Source organism: Colobus angolensis, unplaced genomic scaffold (genome assembly GCF_000951035.1).
Source record: "Colobus angolensis palliatus isolate OR3802 unplaced genomic scaffold, Cang.pa_1.0 Scaffold439, whole genome shotgun sequence".
Lineage (NCBI taxonomy): Eukaryota > Metazoa > Chordata > Mammalia > Primates > Cercopithecidae > Colobus > Colobus angolensis.
Genome location: NW_012117810.1, coordinates 1,608,726 through 1,629,175, shown reverse-complemented (window position 1 = coordinate 1,629,175; position 20,450 = coordinate 1,608,726). Strand labels below are relative to the sequence as shown.

Here is a 20,450-nt window from a genome sequence, read left to right as displayed (position 1 = left end):
CAGAGCCTGGCCATTCTTCCTCCCAAGCCTGGCTTCTCCTTCCTCTTCCCCACTTCCCCCAGGCAAGGAGGCAGCAAATGAGTAGTGAGGGGAGCCCTTGGAAGCTGTAAATGAGGTGACTGTTGTCCCCGTGAGGATGTGGCCAGGAGGAAGTGAAGTTTAACAGGTGCCTAATTACAAGTCCCGCTGGCTATCCTGTGCCACTCTTAGGACAGGGAAGAGCTTGGGTGAAGACTCAGTAATGCCCAGCTAGGCCACCCTGTCACCCCGCTAATTAGGGTTCCTGGGACTCCTCCCCAAGGCGGGGACCAGGCCCCCTCCCTCCCATAGAAATAACTCCGGCTGCTCCCCAGCTGGGCACTCATTGCACCTTCCTGCCACCCCGGGCCGTGTCTGGGCCCTCAGTTCCCCCCCCTCCACCCACCCCCTCACACCCACCACCAAGACCCCACGGGATATCCAGCCCAGGAGGAGGAAACACCGAGTCTAGAAACATGGGAGTTGGAGGAGCATTCCACCTTCTACTCGTGTGCCTGAGCCCAGGTACGGGGCTGGGCAGGGGGCAGGGATAGCCAGCATGAAGCCAAGTGGACAGGAAAGGGGCAGTGAGGGCTCACAGCAGAGCCTGGAGCTGCCTGAGATGCCTGGCAGGGTTCTGTCCACCCTTGCCCTGCTGCAGCCGGGTGTGGGTATTGCCAGGGGACCTCTCCCTCGGAGACCCTGTGCCTGAGGTTCAGGGTGGGTGTCTGCGGTGTGGAGGTCTTTGAGTGGATCTTTATGTGTCCCCTGTTGGGCTCACACATGTGTGCAGGTGCCCTGCAAGCTCGTGCTGTGAATAGGAGGAGAGGGATTGATTGCCCTGCAGGAGCTGGAGGTGGGGTAGGAGAGAGGTGAGCACGGGCATTGGGTGAGGGCTCAGGAGGAGCTTGGGAAGGATCAATTTTCACCAGACTGTGTGCTATTCCCAGCGCTACTCCTTCTCTCCCAAGGCCAGGGCCAAGGGGCAGGGGAGTCACTTGCCTTGAAAGGGCAAGAGACTAAGGCTGGTGTAAGTCTGAGTGGTTGCTTCCATCATGGCCAGTGAGAGCTTGGGCCTGAGACCACAGCCCTGGGCACCCTGTGCTATGGGAGGCCAGTGTCCCACTCCAGGATGAGGCCTGATGGTGGCGGGGATGGCAACTCCAGAGACTTCTCACCCCACCGGGACAGGTCCACAGGGCAGGGCTCAAGTTTGGACATTGTGGCTTCCTGCTCAGGTTGGGGCAAGTTCCACCAAGGGACATTCTATGCTGACATGGCTGGAAATGGCTGAGTCCCTCCTGCGGTCTGGATTTGGGATGAAGGGGCATGAAGGAGGAATGTGGGAAGGCAGGGCGACATTTTCAGCCTTTGTGTGAGCGTGAATGTGTATGTGAGTGTGTGGGTGTGTGTGCCTCTGTGGGAATGATGACATTTCTGGCAGGATAGCTGCAGCCCATCTCTGTCTGGTGAGAGCAGGGCTGGCAAAGTCCACTTGGAGGCTCCAGCTGTGCTGTGGGGACCTGGACTTCCCCCTGTATGGTGTGTCAGTGGGTATGTGAGGACAACTCAATGCTGGCTGCATTAACACATCAATACCCTCAGCTGGAGCTGCCTTTTCTCCCCTCCCTTACCTCCAGAGGGAGGGTCAGGAGTTCTGGAAGCACCTTGAAGATTCAGAAAGAATTTACAAGCAGAGAGTAGGCACCACTATTAAGATGACACCCCATAAAGCATGGCCAGCTTTTGTAGGGGCAAAGAATCACCACTGTCCTCTTCCTTGGAGAGCCCATTGTGATTCCTCCATTCCTGTCTCTCCACAAGTCTCCCATCCAGCTCTCTCTTCCACTTTGCCTTTCTTCCCTCTCTCCAGGCTCTCCTCTCTCATTCCCTATAGTACTTCCTTAGTGCTACAGCAAAAGGAATCAAGGGGAGACATTAGGAACAACATCCCAAGGAGAGAGAGGGGTGAGAAAAGGCTGGAACCCTTGGGAGGAGGTTGAGAAGACTTCTAAGGAGATAGAAAAGCCGGGTGAGGCTCCCTGGCCTGGGACAATTGAAGAAGCTCTCAGCCTGGTGCAGGGTGGAGGTGCTTTTCTTGCAGCCTGTCGCTCCCTCTCAAGCCCCTCTCCCAGAATGCTTACCCTCCTGCCTGGCAGGCTCCTATGGCATGGAGAGAGTCTTCCCTGCGTGGGTGCTTCCAGCAGTGCTTCTCCAGGGTGGAGCCTCTGCTCTCAGCCGAGTTCTGGCTCATCCCTGGCTTGCCTTGAGCCGCCTCAGGATCTGGCAGATGGCAGCAGGATCCTTATCTCAGGAATGAGCTGTTGTTCTCTTGCCCTGGAGCTGGTAGAGGCATCACCAGGTCCCGTTACAGCCCCAGCAGTCAGCCTGCCTACTCTGGGTCACCTTGGAGTTTAGCTGGGTTAGGACAGAGCTGATGACCCAGCCAGTGTTCCTAGCGGGGAAGTTCAGGGATCCTTGAGGTGTTGAATGTGTCGAGAGGGCCCTTGCTGGCCTCTCTGGAGCCCGGCTAAGCCTTCCTGGCAGGGCTTCCATGGATATGTCTGGTCTTGAATGAACACACACAGGGACTATATGAACACACGGTGGGTGTGTCTTTTGAATTAATATGTTCTGCGTTTGTGTGCAGATTGTGTCTGTGTCTGTATGAATCGAATAGTGTCTGTGTGTGTAGGAAGATGGGGTCACATAGGTATGTATCTGCATTTTGAAGGCTTGTAACAGTGGGCCACGTATCAATTTGTTTGCCTGTGACGGTGTAATTGTGTATGTGTACGTGTGAGATCTCTACATGTAAATGTGGTCCTGAGCCACAGAATGACAGAACAGAATGACTGCTGAGATCTGGGGCTGTGACTCCGGAAGACATATTGACTCAAAAAAGAACGCAGACAGAGAGTGTATAAGGCCTGGTGAGGGGCCTGCAGAGGCAGGGTTGCTGGAGACTGGGAGGTGGAGCGCAGAGTGTCCAGGGTGGGGTTCTGGCTACGCCCACCCCCCTCCCCGGTCTTATCCCTCTCTAGGTCCAACCGGTTGGGGATAGGCCTGCCTGGGGCTTCAGGGCAGGGAGGGACAAGAGCTCAGTCCCGAGCTCCTGGGTCCTGGGATCCCAGCTCCTCACCCAGGATTGCCTGCCACTGACTCAGTGGCAGGAGGGGCCTCACTGGGAGCCAGCTTGTGGGGGTGGCTGCATGTGAGCCACACAATCACATAAGAGGAAACACACACAGTCCACAATGCTGTGTAGTCAAGAAAGACTCACAACGTCCTACAGATAGCTGTGGCCATAGTCCCAGGTGCACAGCATCACTCACTATCACACATGAACACAGTCAGGCTCCTGGTCATAGCTGTCCACTGTCATGCGCAAGCACACACTGTCACTTTTAAGCACTTACATAGCCTCACATGGTCACACATCACTGTACAAAACCACACAGAGGCATACAGCCGCAGACACACACTGTCATACACAGATACACATAGACACACTTAGTCTTTGGCTTCTCAGGCTGGAGAGGAGTCCCAGAAGCCATTGTAACCACCCTGCTGCCTCTGGACAGGGGGAGTTCACTCAGCCCAGACAGAGCCCAGATAGGTGACATTTAATCAGCCAGGCTCCTCCATCAGAGCATTTAACAACTCTGTGTGTACTACATGCCTTCACACACACACAAACACATCCACACTATCATATAAATGTATAACCAGACACATGTACATGAATATCCTCACACTATACATAAGCAGTCACAAATACTCATAAGCATACAATGTACATATGTGTACATATTCATACATGCATATAATCGTATATACATACAAGCATACATAACAGCTACATATATAACAGCTATGTGTACAGCTGTTATATGCCTATGACAATCCGTGCACACACACATACACACCCACTAAGAGCAGCCCTCCTTTTTATGAAAGCACCCCTGACCTCTGGGTGCAGCGAACAGAGAATATGAAGGGAAGGGCTGACACTGACTCTCCCTGAAGCCCTGGTTCTGCTCCTACCACCCCATCTTCTCTGCCCTCCCCCTAGCACTGCTGTCTGCTGTGCGGATCAACGGGGATGGACAGGAGGTCCTGTACCTGGCAGAAGGTGATAATGTGAGGCTGGGCTGCCCCTACGTCCTGGACCCTGAGGACTATGGTCCCAATGGGCTGGACATCGAGTGGATGCAGGTCAACTCAGACCCCGCCCACCACCGAGAGAACGTGGTGAGTGCTGGGCACAGGGATCTCCTTCCTCTGTGCTTCATGATGTCTACCTGTTGGACAGCCAACATCCCAAGGGGAGAAGACTGACTTTGAACCTCCCCCAAGGCCTCTCAGGGAATGAGGCAATGGGGATGAGAGCTCTGCAATTGTGAATTAAGCTAGCCAGTCAGTCTATCTCCTCCCATCCCATTCTAAAGGGAAGATAAGGTGTAGTCTCTGCCTTCAAAAAGTTCCCAGTCTGACCATATATTTTCCCAAGTGCTTGATCTCACCTGATCTCACCAGTTCTGTAAGAGGTCAGTGGCTCAGGCATCATTATTCTCATTTTTTCAGCTTAGAAAACAGAGTCTCAGAGAAGTTCAGTGAATTGCCCAAAGCAGCCAACCCACATGGCCCTTCTTGGCCCTGCCTGTTTCACCACCTGTTTTCCTCTTCTCTTCACAGTTCCTTAGTTATCAGGACAAGAGGATCAACCATGGCAACCTTCCCCATCTGCAGCAGAGGGTCCGCTTTGCAGCCTCAGACCCAAGCCAGTACGATGCCTCCATCAACCTCATGAACCTGCAGGTATCTGATACAGCCACCTATGAGTGCCGGGTGAAGAAGACCACCATGGCCACCCGGAAGGTCATTGTTACTGTCCAAGGTACGGCCAGACTCCTCTGAGCTCCTCTTTCCCTGGCTTCAGAGCCAAGGACAGCTTGGCCCCCTTGAGCCTGGCTCTGTCTCTTGGCTGGGCCCTGGCTTACAATTGTCTGCCTCCTTGCAGCACGACCTGCAGTGCCCATGTGCTGGACTGAGGGCCATATGACACATGGCAATGATGTGGTGCTGAAGTGCTATGCCAGTGGGGGCTCCCAGCCCCTCTCCTACAAGTGGGCCAAGATCAGTGGGCACCATTACCCCTATCGAGCTGGGTCTTACACCTCCCAGCACAGCTACCACTCTGAGTTGTCCTACCAGGAGTCCTTCCACAGCTCCATAAACCAAGGTGAGAGGGCACTGGGTGAGGGTAGTGTGGGGATGAATGGAAGATCGGGGACTCTGGGATCTGTTGGGGTTTCCTTGGGTTATCAGTGCCATCAAATCCCCTGTGGGCGACCCTCCCTCTGGGCCTATCCCAGCAGCTGCTATTTTTTTTTGAGACGGAGTTTCGCTCTTGTTGCCCAAACTGGAGTGCAATGGCATGATCTTGGCTCACTCCAACCTCTGCCTCCCAGGTTTAAGTGATTCTTCTGCCTCAGCCTCCCGAGTAGCTGGGATTATAGGCACATGCCACCATAACCAGCTAATTTTTTGTATTTTTACTAGAAATGGGGTTTCACCATTTTAGCCAGACTGATCTCAAACTCCTGACCTCAGGTGATCCGCCCACCTCAGCCTCCCAAAGTGCTAGGATTACAGGTGTGAGCCACTGTGCCTGGCCCAGCAGCTGCTATTGAGAGGAGATGATAAGGCAAATGTGGAGAGTCAGTCAAAAGTACTATGGTGAATTTGGAGGGAGCATGGTCTCAGACGGAGCTGGGCTTGAATCCTGGCTGGGACACTGACTGGCTCCAAGTCTAAGGCAAGTGGCTTACCCTCCCTGTGCCTTAATTTCTTCATATATGGAAAGGGAATACTAATATATACCTTTCATGGGCATGAAAGGATTAAATGGGGGAGGTGGGTAAAGCTCCCAGTACATAGAGAAGCTGACAATATTCAGTCAAACAAAGAATAATAGAGCTAGGAGGAACCTTAGAATTCCTCTTCCCCTGGCTTCCCCTGTCCCCACTGTACAAAGGAGGAGACCAAGGCTCAGAGAGAGGATATATTTCCCTAAGGTCAGAGTGAATTAATGGTGTCTCTGTCTTGCTGCTGGGAGAGAGGTCCTTTCTTGCATCTCTTTCACAGCAGGGGGAAGGTGACTCACCTGGAGAGTGGACTGTGTGTCTGTGTGTGTGTGTGTGTGGGCGTACACACACACGCATAAGCCTTCCCTTCTTCCGGAGTGGGTGTCCCATCCCCTACCCCACAGGGACTGAGGTTGGGGTGTGAGCTCTGAGACCAGGTCTTTCTCCACTTCACTTTCAGGCCTGAACAACGGGGACCTGGTGTTGAAGGATATCTCCAGAGCAGATGATGGGCTGTATCAGTGCACAGTGGCCAACAACGTGGGCTACAGTGTTTGTGTGGTGGAGGTAAAGGTTTCAGGTAGGTGCAGCTGTCTTGAGGGCTGGGTGGTTGGGAGGGTTGAACTGGAGGAGGCTGGGCTCTGGTTTGGAGCCTCAGCTGCTTCTGCCTTTCCACTGCCATCCATTTGCCAATGGGGGCTCCCAGCCCCTCTCCTACAAGTGGGCCAAGGTCAGTGGGTACAATTACCCCTACTGAGCTGGGTCTTACTTCTCCCAGCACAGCTTTCACTCTGAGCTCTAGAGCCCAGAGCGGCTGGAAGCCCTGGGAGAAGCATGCTGACACAAGGGGTTAACTTGTTATCTCCCCATATCTTCCCCACTGGGTGTCCCAGGGCTAAAAGTCCCCCTGGGTCCCTCTCCCTCTTTCCCACTAACCTCTACCCTGGCACCTCCTGGTGCTGGTCCCTCAGGCAGCTGCCAGTCTGTGAGAAAGCCTGACCTGCCTCCACTTCTCTCCACAGACTCCCGGCGTATAGGCGTGATCATCGGCGCCATCCTGGGCTCTCTGCTCGCGCTGGGCTGCCTGGCCGTAGGCATTTGGGGGCTCGTCTGCTGCTGCTGCGGGGGCTCCGGGGCTGGCGGCGCCCGCGGTGCCTTCGGCTACGGCAACGGCGGCGGGGTCGGCGGAGGGGCCTGCGGCGACTTGGCTAGTGAGATCAGGTAAAACCTGATGCATGCTGCATGCTGCTGTGCGGCAGGGAACCGGCGCCCTGCCCACCTCACTCCTGCCTGCCACCGGCCGGCTGGGCCCCCCACCCCAACCCTGCCCGCCATCGCCACGGAGTGCTGGGACTGCGGCATGTCGACCTGCCACCCAACGCATGGCTTTTCCCTCCCCTTCCCACCCCAGTCTTCACCTCTGCTCCCTGCCTTCCATTTCCCTCCTGTCTACGCACCTGTCTGTCTTGTCTAGACTGTAAGCTCCTGGAGGGCAGGGCCTATGTTTTCTCACGTTTCCCCTGTACAGCGCCGGTGAGAACTCTGACATGATTATTTAAGATGAACTAATAATAAGAATAGTGCTGATAACTTATATTAGAAGCAAACTAGAAATAAAAATAGAACAAGTGTAGTAGTGCTAATGATTGCAATGCCTCGGGGATGGAAGGAAAGACGGAGAAGACTGAGGGGCAGGATGTGAGAAAGAGATTGCTCGTGCAAGGTCAGGGTTAGCTAAGGAAAGATGAAGAGGAAAAGCAGCTCCTTCTGGATCTCTATTTGAAGCGGTCGGCCTGCGAAATATCAGAAAGGGATTGGCGGGGCCTGGAGGGGACTGCCTGCGGGGCTGTCCAGATACGCGTGGACAAGCCCTGTCTGGAGGATGGGGATGTTGGCCCCGGGACCGCTGCAGGGTCGCCGACCCAGGAAGGGGCACAAAAGAGAGTAGGTCGAGGCCGAGGGAGAGAAGAAGGCAGGTGGAGAGAGGCGAGGGTAGGTGGAGGGAGGCGCGGGAGAGAGGTTGCCAAGAGCCCCGGGCTCTGCCCAGGCCGTGCCCACGCCGCGCCGCGGAGCAGCCCGCTCACCCGCCCGCCTGTTGTTTTCCACAGAGAGGACGCCGTGGCGCCCGGGTGCAAGGCCAGCGGGCGCGGCAGCCGCGTCACCCACCTCCTGGGGTACCCGACGCAGAACGTCAGCCGCTCCCTGCGCCGCAAGTACGCGCCTCCGCCCTGCGGTGGCCCCGAGAACGTGGCCTTGGCGCCCTGCACCGCCGCCGCCGCCTGCGAAGCGGGGCCCTCCCCGGTCTACGTCAAGGTCAAGAGCGCGGAGCCGGCCGACTGCGCCGAGGGGCCGGTGCAGTGCAAGAACGGCCTCCTGGTGTGAGCGCGCGCGCCGGGCCGGGCTGCGCCCCGGCCGGGAGGAGGGCGCGGGGCTCTCTGTCCGCAGCTGGGGGCACGTCGGGGCTGGGGCCGACCTCGCTCGCCCCAGGCTGCCAGGCAGCTGGGGGTGAAGGTATTTCCCTAAGGAAATGCGTAGGGAGGCAGAGCCTCCTCCCCAAAAGTGGGAGGGGGCGGACGAGGGCGGAGGAAGGCGATCCCGAGCCTTCTCTGCACCCCCGGGACCGAAGGTTCGGGGGAGAGGGAGGGAGGAGGCTGAGTGTCCTAGGGCGGCTGAGGCCGGAGGCCCGGTGTCCCCAGCCTAAGCAGAGGGCCCCGGGGGCCGGGTGGGTGGGGGTCTGTCTGGACGAATTGTTCTGTGTGTGAGGTCTGAGCTCTGAGGCAGCAATCTTAGTACAATAAAGAAACATTGAGACGGGAGTCCGAAGTGGCTGTCCGCGTTCCACGGAGGTTGGGCACGGGGTGGCTAGCCCTGCCCACGGCCCGGGAGGGTTGCTTCTGTCGCTCCACCTCGACCCCGCCCCTCTCCTCCCTCCTGCTTAGATACCTGGCAGTCAGAGCTGGAAGGGGCCATCCAATGCCACTCCTTTCAACAACAGACAAAGTGCGGGTAAAAGGAAAACAAAGACAAAAAGAATTAGCTCAGAATCTCTATGACCGTAAAAGAAACTATTTGAGGAACTGGCAAGGTGCAATACACTTGCCATTTCTAAATATTCAAAGTTTACACACGTCAAGATTTTCTATTGAGAATAATGTGCTCTGAAGGTCTAGGGAGTCTTTGTATGTTGTTGAAAGCTAAAAGGAAACTAGTCCTTGGATCACAGAAGGCACAGGCACCCGGTGAAACAGAAACAAGGACAAGTGAAAATAAGACTACTACCTGTTATATTAAAAAAACTAAGTGCCACAGTTCTAGGGTGCTGGGTGAAGTGCAGGAAGGAGGGGGAATAATATTTATATAGCGAATATTATGGAACTCGGAGAGTATGGTAAGTCCCTTCACCTAGATGCTGCTGGTGTTTTAGAAGAAATATTTGTGTGTGTGTGTGTGTGTGTGTTTTTTCACTTGTCTACAGTTGGTCAACTTGTGCAGAGCCCATCCACAGGAAATGTTTGAGAAATACCAAGTGCATGAATGTGGCAGCATTACTTTATGCTAGCAAAAAAAAGTTTTTAGATATTTTACAGTTACTACCTTATAATAGAATATTCTGTGGTTAGAATCTAGGCCTTTCTGAGATCCAGCTCCACACTCTTACACCCTGAAGTAGTCAGTCACTCCTAAATAGGGATTAATTGAGCTATTCAGTATTTACCAGCACTTGTTTTGTTAAACACCTTGTCGCGATATTTACAATGTATTTTGGGGGATGTTTTAGTCATTTTTGGTTCAAAAGTGGAAATCAATAAGCACTGTTTTTGTTAATAGGCATGAGATGTCCTCTCTTGTTTAGCGAGATGGGGAGTGCTTAACTGAAGAGTAATGTTTGAGATAAAGTTCCAAAGATATATTTGCTAAGCAAACAGTAAGTAAAGTGGGCAGTGTTATAGATGTTCCTTTGTTGATAAAGGTACCAGGTGGTCACACAGCAATGAGGGGGATGCAGACAAGTAGACAAGCTCTACTAATCCTTCTTTGTTTGACATCATCTCTGTTGGGCATTGGAATCTACTTTCCTAATGTAATTCCCACTTGCCTATGATTTAAGAATTTCTAATATGGGATAGAAATGATTAATAGGAGAAGCGTGGCTGGATTAATTTCCTGTGCTGAGCAAGATTAAACTTAAGAAAACAGTTAGGTCCATCTTAAATGCCCAAGATTTAAGAAGGAACCTCATAGTTCAACTGGTGTTTGATGAATGTGAATGATTTTGTATTTGATGAGCTCATGAGGACAACATAGTGATGCAGGGGAGTAGGTGTTTGTATATCTGAATTGTCTGCGCTATTTGTTTCTCATTTTATATGTAATTTATTTGTGTAACTATTTATAGAGTTCATTTTAGTTAGATTATTTGTGCTTTGGTAGCAAAAATATATTTGAAAGGGTAAGTTCTTGAAGTCAGCAGTTTCATGTCTGCTATGAGACATGTATCAGGAAAAGTAGTGTGGGTTCTATTATTTTCATGCCAAAACTTGGATGGTGTTACCTTACCACTTTGGTCCCTTGTTTCAGGGATGTTAGAACTTAGCTTAGACCTCCCTCAGAATCCTTTTGGACTTTGGGCTTCATTTGTTTGGCCTGCCTTGATTTTATGTAGTCATCCTTCTTGATTCTTTCATACTATTTGTTTACACTTCACTCTGGAATATTTTGGCGGTTGTTTTCAATGTACTCTAGGTCTTTAAATTGGTTTGTAATGAATTATTGAGGAGAATAGCAAGTTGTTGACATTATATCTGACTGTAGTAACATTAGAATATTTCCATTTCAATTTGTTGGGCAATTTGCTCGTGAAAATATAAGATGTTATATTTAGTTCTACCAAAACCAGGATCTCAATATTATTCTTCTAGCAGGTTGCTGTGTGTGTGTGTGTGTGTGTGTGTCTGTCTGTCTGTCTTTGATTTTTTTCCTTCATATTTTCCCCTTAATTCGGTGTCAGTCAATACTGTCACTGTTTCACATCCATTGTCACATAAAACTAGTCATCTCATTCTCCCAGGACCCTGTCCTTGGGAAGGGATGTGCAGTCTGCAGGTATTAGTGATTTTACTTAGCTGCATGAGTTGCTGGGAAAGGCCTTGGCTGGATTTATAATGATCTGTGTTTACTGAGCATGATGAAGTAAAGTTCAATATGATTGCTCTGAAGTCTGACCTAAAAAAAAATCCTGCTCCTTCACTATACAGATAGGGAAACTGAGGCCCCTCAGGCTGGACTTTAAATCCCCAATTCTACTTTTCCATTTTATTCTAGAAGGTCAGATGAGAGGAAACAGGGCTGTGTCATGGATAACCTCTAAATGTTCCCTGACCGTTCTTAGCATCCTTCTTTCTCTTCCCCTCATTGACCTATTCCTGACTTCTTTTATCTCTTTCAGATGTATGCCTTCTTTCTTAATAGCCAGGAGGGGTTTCAGAGTCATACTCTCTGGTGTAGAAAGACCTTCAAGGCCAGCTAGCCCAGCTCCCCCTTTTGGTGGGAAGGGGATTGGCATTTATTGAGCACCTATTAAGTGTTAGGTGCTTTTCGATTTTTTGTCTTATTTATTCCTTACTTCAGTCCTATGAGGTTGTGTATTATCCCCATTATACAGATGAATAAACTGAGCCTCAGAGGGATTAGGTATCTTGACCAAGGCAACAAAGATAATAAAGATAATTCAGGATTTGATCTAGGCATGTTTGGTTCCAGGACAGCAGGGTGTTTCTCTGGTATTTGAATTCCTTCTATAGCATTCCTGACAAAGGGTATTCAACCTCTTCTTGACAACCTCCAGTGGAATCTCACTACCTTCCAAGGCAGGCCACTTGGCCTCTCACTGTCAATATTCAACAGAACATTTCTCTGGAACCCGGTTTTTGTCCCCATATAGCTTTTATCGCTTGTTCCAAGTTCTACTCTTAGGGACCCCAGAGCATTGTATTTCTAATTCAGCTGCCTCTAGTGGACAAAGTGGTTGCACTCCATACAGCATGGCTGCAACAGGAACACAACTGGACACTTGTCTGGTCTAGTTGGTGGGAGGTGTTCAGAAGAGCACAGTACTTCAAGGTTGCTTCGTTCTGCTTTCCTTTCCCCAGCTGCCTGCTTGTTGAGAGCCCAGCCTCTTTCTTCTCTGTCTCTTTTCTTTTGAGGAGAAGCTAGTCTTCCTCATTTTTCCTGCTCCTACTCTAGGGCCACAGGAGGTGTGGGGTGTGCATGGGCCTCAAAGTGTCTTTAGGAAGCCCCCAAACCCTTGTTAGTAACACATAACTAGGAAAACCTCAAGATGCCTTGGATATTTGCAAAGGGGTGATGGCATTGCCAACTCTGCTTTTATAGAGCTTGCTGGGAGATATGAGAGACAGTAATGAGGCAAAAGGAACCACAGACAACTGTCCTGGGGATGGGAAGGTGGGGAGTTCTTGGAAATGGGAAGGAAAGGACGTTAAATAAGGAGAAGAGCAGGGAACTCCAGGAACCATTCATCCCTTCATTTATTTGGTCATATTTATGAGCACCTATAAGACGACTTGTCATAGATGAAGAGATCTTCAGCAGGGCACTGTGCCTGGCATACTTTTGCCCTAAGGCAGGGGATGATATAGGACGACGTGGGGAGGGTGCTCCCAGTCTGAGGAGCTTCCAGCTCAGCTTCCTGCAAGGTGCTGAGGGACAGAGGCAGCCAGCTGGCTGTGCAGGTTGTTGAATGATATCATCTTCCCCATTCCAGGAGCAAGGAAGCCATGATCAGACTTAGCCTCCATTTGGGGGGGTGGGACCAGTGAGGCTCTGGCAAGAAAGGCTCACTAAAAAGCAGCAAGAGAGATTTTAGAGAGACTCTGAGAACAACTTGCTGTTAAGGTGAGTCAACAGGGAAGGTAGAGAGTTCCTAAATCCAATGCTGAGATCACAGTACTTACTTACAGTAACTGTACTTGTAACTGTAAGTCAGTCACTGTACTTACCACCCCAGGAGAATAAGGGAGGGAAGTTTCTGTTTCAACAATTTTGCCTCAGGGACACCTTGGTGTTTTTTGTTCATTTCTCCTGCATGAAACCTTGTTCAGTGCTGGAAGAGAGCACTTGTGGTGACATATGTTCAACAGTGGCTTTGGGTGTAGGGGTAGGGGCTGGGAAGCCCTGATTTATAGCCTTTGCTGATTTCCATGATGTCAATGCTTCCACTATGGCTGAATTCAAGCTACCAACATGATGTGACTGGCATGGAATTGGGAGAAATGTTTGGTAGCACATGATTGTATGGTATTTCCATGATACAGATACAATGGAGGAAGTAAATAACTTTAAGAGCTTAGGTAATAGTGTACTGTAGTAAAGTCATCAGGAAGTGATGAATTTTGAGTACTTATCAACTTTGTTTTAATATCATTTAGTCATAAATGTAAGTAATTTACTTTTAAATAATGGCTGCATTTAACAATTGGCTTGGAAAAGTTAGGTGGACCGTGTCACCCCAGGCAAGCAGAAGGCTGGGTACACAAGTGTTGCCTCAAGAATGGAAATCTCAAGTACATCTTGATTTTTCTCTATTTTTCTAGAGAGATGCAAACAGCACAAAGTTATGCTACTTCTATTAAATACTACCTAAATTGTCCTCATCCTACTTCCTAGTTCCACCTTTTCCATCTCTCCCCCACCTTGCTGGAGCTGAATTCTGGTTCCTCAGGTCACTGAAAAATTGTTGAGAGAATTTATATCCTCTTGGTTCCGGGTTTCTCTTTTGGTAGCCATCAGAAACCTGCGTTGGCATCCAAAGAATTTGCGCACATTTGTCTCCCAGGGCATCCAGCCATGGGAAATCTATTCAAGAAATGCTTGTGTGTCCTCATTGTCTCAGTTCCTTCTCTGACTCTCTCCCCAGCCTCTAGGAATTCATCCTCTAGTCATCTTCTCTTAAGCCTCTAATTCTCAAGACCATGAGTCATATGGAGTCCCAAGGAATTTTCTTCTGTGTGCTCCTCTTTGACTAACTATTGCCACGTGTGCTGCTCAATTACATTTCACCTACTCTAGGCCCAGTCAAACTGTGGTGACTCTGGGGAGGGGTTAATAATAATAATAATTATTATTATTTTGCCTCACTGGAAACAAAAGAGTTTTGGGAATTACCCAATCATAATCCTTCCAGAGTTACAAAAACTACTTCCCTCCCATGGGTTTAGGTTGGGGCCTGCCTGGAAGCAGGGGACTGAATCTGTAGCCCTGTCCCCTAAGCTGCCCAGGGAGTCTCCTCATGGCTCGTTTCCCTGATTTGGTGGGAACCTGGGAAACCCCTGCTCTGGAGTTAACAGTTAACACTCTGGAGTTAACTCAATGTTCATTCAGCCCATCTGGGGTAACAATTTTATTTATTCCTGGTGTATGGAAACAAAACTGATTCCATTCAGTTCTTTGTAGTTAGGTTGGGAAGAATGTGCAGCAGAGGGGTGCATGGAGAATGTGGGAACTTGCAGACAAGGTGGGGATATTGGCTGTTTTGGGGAATCTGGAGGAGCTGGGTGTGATCACTGTGGCTGCTGGTGGGGAGTGGACAGGATGGCCTTCTGCCACCCCTCTGTGGCCATTGCCCTCCCCAGTCTTCTTAGATGCATTTTAGCAGGATGGGCAGGATGGGACACTGAGCACCAAGGAGGAGACTGAAGCCTTGACAAAGGCAGGACATTGAGCAGAGGAGGATGGGGTGAAGCTGCTGATCACATTGTCACAGAGGCTGAGTTTGAGGTGATAGCAGACTCCTGTGTAGGTTTCTTGAGGAATTAAAGAAGGGAGGAGGAAGAAAACTTGTACTAAATATTAGTGAGTTAGCCTTGTTCTCATCTGCAAAGAAAAAAACCCTCAGTTTTGGAGCTAGACAGATGTGGGTTTATAGTTATTTAATAAACTTCCAAAGCCTCAGTTTCTTTGTCTGTAATATGGAATAGTAATAGGGCTGTTTTGTGTGACAGGCATATTACAGAGCCTGGAACATACGGCTCAGCAAATGGTTGATCCTCAACCCTCCATATCCCTAGAATGTAATTTCATCTCCCCCTAGAATGTAATTTCATCTCCTACAAGAGGACAGGCCTGGATGTACGGATCTAACCACACAGAGGTCAAGGGCAGAGGCTGGGGGAGTGGGAGGTCCACCGGGAGGAGAACTGAGAACGAAGAATGAAGCCTTGGGATTGAACTTGGAGATGGCTCACCATCTTGGGGAAGAGGCAAGGAGTCCAAGAAGCCACCAGTAGAGAAGGAGGAGAACCAGGACTTGCCTCTGAGTCCTGGAATCCACATGCAGGTGTGAATATTGACAGGAATCCTCATTAGTAATAATAATCCTAATGATAACAGGAAGCACCTGAAACACAAGCTCGGCAGGGTCACAGAGTCAGTCTGGGGTTAAGCTGCCAGAATCCTCAGGGTGGCCCCTCGGGCCAGGGTGTACCCTCCTGTGCCCTTTCCCATCTGTCTGCTCTCAGTTCCTGGCACTCAGGTCCCCTGTGGCCTCCCTCTGGGCCCAGGGCTCACTGTGGTGCCCTCTGTAGCCCTGACTTTGACAACCCCTCCCAGGTGGAGGGTCCCTCCTGAAGGGTTGCCACACAGCTTTCCCAGAGCTGAGGAGGGACCTTCCTGGCACATGGGAGTTGGGGGGCACATAGATTTTCTTCACCATTTTTGGGAGAATTCATTCAGCCTTGGAAGTGAACTCCTTCAGCCCAATCCAGACCCCACTTCCGGCTTGCCTCTGGCCTGGGAAGCCTCCTCCTGTCAGTCCCCTCAGACGCCCCTGGTCTATGCCCCTCTTCTGCCTGGATGCCATCTGCAGCCTCGTGACTCTTCCTGCGGTCACTCACCTGAACTGGCTCCTGTGTCCCCCCAAACGCTGGGGTTGTGGCTCCAAGTCCCTGCCTCAGCCCCGTCCCCACCTCACCTCAGCCCTTTGCCAAGGCCGGTCCGTGAAACTCCCGTACCTCTCTCTCCCTGTCCTCTTTCTTCAGAAAGGCAGACTGGCCTTACCCTGTTCTCTTATCCCAGTCTCTTGCCTGCTCCCATACAGTATTTGTTATCCTCACCCTGTCTTGGGAGTGTCCTGTTATCCTCCCATCTCCATCAGACTAGACTTCCCCTGAGAGCAGGAGCCATGTCTCTTCCCTTCTCAACATCTACTTTCTTGAGGGCTCAGAATGCCTCTCTGCGCTGACCTGTCCTAAAATTAGTGTGGCGGAGGAAGTTTGTTTTAGAGACTCCTCCCTCAGCTTAGGAGTCTAATGACAATAGTTAATGCCTGTGGTTGCCTCAAGGACATGATGTGGAAAATACCACATGTATCCGCCCAGATCCTTCTCAGAGGTACATGTGAACATTGCCCTCCCCAAGCGTGTTCATCACCTGGTGAGCAGAGTCAGCAAGGGCCTGGGGAACAGCCTCACTGGTGGTCTGGGCCTCCCACGGGTAGGGCGTGGGCCATGCCAGGCTCAGCTCTGCAGGACAGGTCATGGTTTAACAGACTCTGTTGGAAGCTCTTTCCTGTCCCACATGCAGGCTTCTCACTCACAGTTTACTAAGGACTTAAAGGTAGGCCATGTTTGTGATCACTGCCGTGAAAACATTGAGCAACAGATCCTTGGTCAGGAGCCTAACCTGCTATTACAATGTTGTTCCTGTGGGGAAATCTGCTTCCGTCTTTTCAATCAACATTAGCCTTCCCAAGACTGCAGCACACAGTCTGAGAAAGTGAGGAATGAGGATGGGAATAATCTCCTCCCCAGCCCCCCACCACCTCTCTACCTATTCACCTAAAACCTGCATGCCAATAATACCAAAATTTATACACCCAGGCCAGCCCTCTCTCCTGCACTCCACACTCACGTACCTGCTTAGATGTTTAACAGATGTCTCAAACGTAGCATGTCCCAGACACTGCCTCTACCCCACCTACTGTCTTCCCTCTCTCAGCTGATGGAGACTCTGTCCTTGTTTAATTCCTTTCTCTACTTCACCACTCCCCTGCCACATCCACTGGGTTGGGTCAGGAGGCTGAGCAATATATTGGGTTGAATCATATGAAAATTGTCATTTTTGTAAGTCTTAAAATAGTCAAATACAGGTAATTTCATACGATTCAATCTAATAAAGGAAATGTAAGATGACTTGAGGAAGAAAAATCATCTCTTCTGCTGCTCTGACTCCACCTCCTATAAGGACAACTGGGACATTCCTATAACCTAGTAGATGTTGGCAGAGCTCCTTCAACATGAACCTGGGCATGGAGGAACTACAAGACAAGAGGACCTCCCACAGCACTCTCAGTCCACACTGGTCGGGGGCCATGGTGTCCTGGTCAGCTTTTCTACCACCTGGACTGAATCCTGCCTGCCCAGCTCCAGAAAGTCCTGAAACATTCAGGAACCAAGGTTCAGAATGGCAGGGAGTGATGGAACTGCCTCAGTAGCCATGGAGAACTGTTCTTGACCTCCACCTCTCTGAATCCAACCCACCTCATGCCTTGTCCTGCAGCATTCACATCCCCATATAGATTGTGGAGGTGGAGCCCCTGATGCTGTCTGAGGAGCCTTTCCAAGCAACAGGGGCAGTGACTTGGCCAGGCAGGCATGGTCAGACACAGAAGGGCAGTGCCTCAGTCACTCCAAAGTTGCTGGCTTCATAGATACCATGATTGTATCTATCGGCTTTGCCTTTACTGCAAATCCAGAAGCAAACCCTTCTCTCCTGTTACCTCCCAGCTCACAGCCACCCTCATCTCTTGCCTGGGTTACAGCAGCAGCATCCTGACTGATTTCCCTGTTTCCTCCCTCCCACCTTCAGTTCATTCTCAGCAGAGAAGCCAGAGGGATAGTTAAATCATTCTTCTGCTCAAACCCCTGAAATGACTTCCCAAGATCAAATTCCTTACACTAGTGCTCCAGGCCATCCATGTCACTTCTCTGACCTAATCGATCATTCTTCCTGGCTCTCTCCCCGGAGCATCACTGGCACCTCATTGTTTCTTGAACACCTTAGGGTCCTTGTTCTGGCTGTTCTCTTTGCCCAGAATGGCTCTCCTCCGGATTTACCAATGGCTTAATTCTTACCTCCTTCAAATCTTTGCTCAGTTTTCTCCCTCTCAGTAGGGCCTACCATGGCCACCTTGTTTAAGATTGCAGTACCCTCCTGCCTGCGCTCCTCATCACACTTATCCACCTCCTACTCTGCTTTTTTTCCTTTAATCTGTAGCACTTATCCTCCTCCAACATGCTATAACATTTATTTGTTACGATGATTGCTAATTGACTTGTCCCCGCCTTTCTGTAAGCTCCACAAGGAGGGACACAAGGTAGGAATCTTTGTCTGTTTTATTCGCTAATGTACTTAAGCTCCTAAAAAGTGCCAGGCATATGGCATACACTCAATAAATATTGTTTCCAAGAAAGAAAAGAGATGGAGGAGACAGACCAACTGCAGCAGGAAGAGCTAACCCCCATCCCCAGGAGGTGAGACTTTAGTAAGGAGTGGCCTATCTCCTCCTGTGTGGCCAAGAGGTCCCTAAGAGGTGTAGAAGTTTGTCTGAACCCAGCCGACTGATTATACTGCCTGAAAGGGGAGATGCAGACATGGAATCTCTTGGCCTGAGAGTTTCACCTTCCTCAGTGGAGGGGATATCTGGAGAATGCCCATTTTGTCCACCTGCATGTTCCCCAACCTTGAGTTAACCACTTTGTTACAAAGTGTGTTTTGGCAGTGTGCTTACTGAGTGTCACCGGTAGGACTGGGTGTTAAACCTGATCTGTCTAGGAACATGGAGCCTTCCAAGTGAGATGATTAATCTCATTTAGAAAAATTAAAGAACAATGCACACAACTGTTGATTCAGGCTCATGCAAAGCTGGGAGAGTTGATGCTAAGAGACCACTTGAGGGAAAGGCTTCTGAGAGGAGGAGTGCCTGGGGCTGGGCCTGGAAGTGTTGGTTGGAGACCAAGATGGATAAAGAAGGATATTCCCAGTTGGGAGGCAGGGGGAAAAGCCTGGTTAAAGGGGCAGAGTGCGTGAGTATGTCAGGGGCAGGGGACAGACAAGAGCCGAGTCTGTCTGGAATCGGGGGTGCTGAATTGGGGCTGCCAATAGCTGAGTCATCTCCATCTTAAGGTCTCTGAGGTCTCAGGTTGGCTGAAAGGGAAGGAAGTCTTCCGGCTGCTGTGCTCCCCAGCAGGGGTGGGCTGAGGGACAATCACGGTATCTATGAAGCCAGCAACTTTGGAGTGACTGAGGCACTGCCCTTCTGTGTCTGACCATGCCTGCCTGGCCAAGTCACTGCCCCTGTTGCTTGGAAAGGCTCCTCAGACAGCATCAGGGGCTCCACCTCCACAATCTATATGGGGATGTGAATGCTGCAGGACAAGGCATGAGGTGGGTTGGATTCAGAGAGGTGGAGGTCAAGGACAGTTCTCCATGGCTACTGAGGCAGTTCCATCACTCCCTGCCATTCTGAACCTTGGTTCCTGAATGTTTCAGGACTTTCTGGAGCTGGGCAGGCAGGATTCAGTCCAGGTGGTAGAAAAGCTGACCAGGACACCATGGCCCCCGACCAGTGTGGACTGAGAGTGCTGTGGGAGGTCCTCTTGTCTTGTAGTCCCTCCATGCCCAGGTTCATGTTGAAGGAGCTCTGCCAACATCTACTAGGTTATAGGAATGTCCCAGTTGTCCTTATAGGAGGTGGAGTCAGAGCAGCAGAAGAGATGACTTTTCTTCCTCAAGTCATCTTACATTTCCTTTATTAGATTGAATCGTATGAAATTACCTGTATTTGACTATTTTAAGACTTACAAAAATGACAATTTTCATATGATTCAACCCAATATATTGCTCAGCCTCTAAGAATCTGTTCCTTTTAAAGCCCCTCTTCCCTGATAATTAAGGACCAATTAACTTCTGACTTCACCCTAAAACTAACTCTTTTTTTTTTTTGAGACAGAGTTTCACTCTTGTTGCCCAGGCTGGAGTGCAATGGCATGATCTTGGCTCAACACAACCTCCGCCTCCTGGGTTCAAGTGATTCTCCTGCGTCAGCTTCCCAAGTAGCTGGGATTACAGGCATGCGCCACCATGCCTGGCTAATTTTGTATTTTTACTAGAGATGGGGTTTCTCCAGATTGGTCAGGCTGGTCTCAAACTCCTGACCTCAGGTTATACGCCCGCCTCGGCCTTCCAAAGTGCTGGGATTACAGGCGCGAGCCACTGTGCCCAGCCAAAACTAACTCTGTATTTCCAGGTTTGGTAAATGGCACCTTCATCTGCCTGTTTACTCATGTCAGAGACCTCAGTGTCATCCTTGACCCCTCCCTCAACCAAGGATACTAAGTCTTGTCTATTCTATTCTAACTCCTAAATATGCACTGAAGTCACCCACTTCTCTCCCTTTCTCTCCCCACCTTCATTCCTAGGATTCCTGCAATAACTTCATTTTCCTGCCTTCACTCTGGGAACCTTCAATCCATTCTCCACGCAGCTGCC

General features: G+C 50.4%; 1 protein-coding gene across 1 annotated transcript; it reads left to right on the top strand.

Annotated features, from left to right (window-relative positions):
• Positions 1-365: 365 nt before the first annotated feature.
• Positions 366-8,704, top strand: VSIG8 (V-set and immunoglobulin domain containing 8). The gene is made up of 7 exons (XM_011957193.1): positions 366-543; positions 4,094-4,272; positions 4,717-4,918; positions 5,042-5,263; positions 6,349-6,468; positions 6,911-7,109; positions 7,997-8,704. Exons 1-7 carry the CDS (start codon positions 495-497, stop codon positions 8,268-8,270), a joined length of 1,245 nt encoding a protein of 414 aa, XP_011812583.1. The 5' UTR covers positions 366-494; the 3' UTR covers positions 8,271-8,704.
• Positions 8,705-20,450: the final 11,746 nt, after the last annotated feature.

Coding starts and splice junctions, on each gene's coding strand:
- VSIG8 (XM_011957193.1), top strand. CDS start 495: ATGGGAGTTGGAGGAGCATTCCACCTTCTACTCGTGTGCCTGAGCCCA. Junction 4,273..4,716: donor CCCACCACCGAGAGAACGTG/GTGAGTGCTGGG, acceptor TTCTCTTCACAG/TTCCTTAGTTATCAGGACAA. Junction 5,264..6,348: donor CCACAGCTCCATAAACCAAG/GTGAGAGGGCAC, acceptor CTTCACTTTCAG/GCCTGAACAACGGGGACCTG.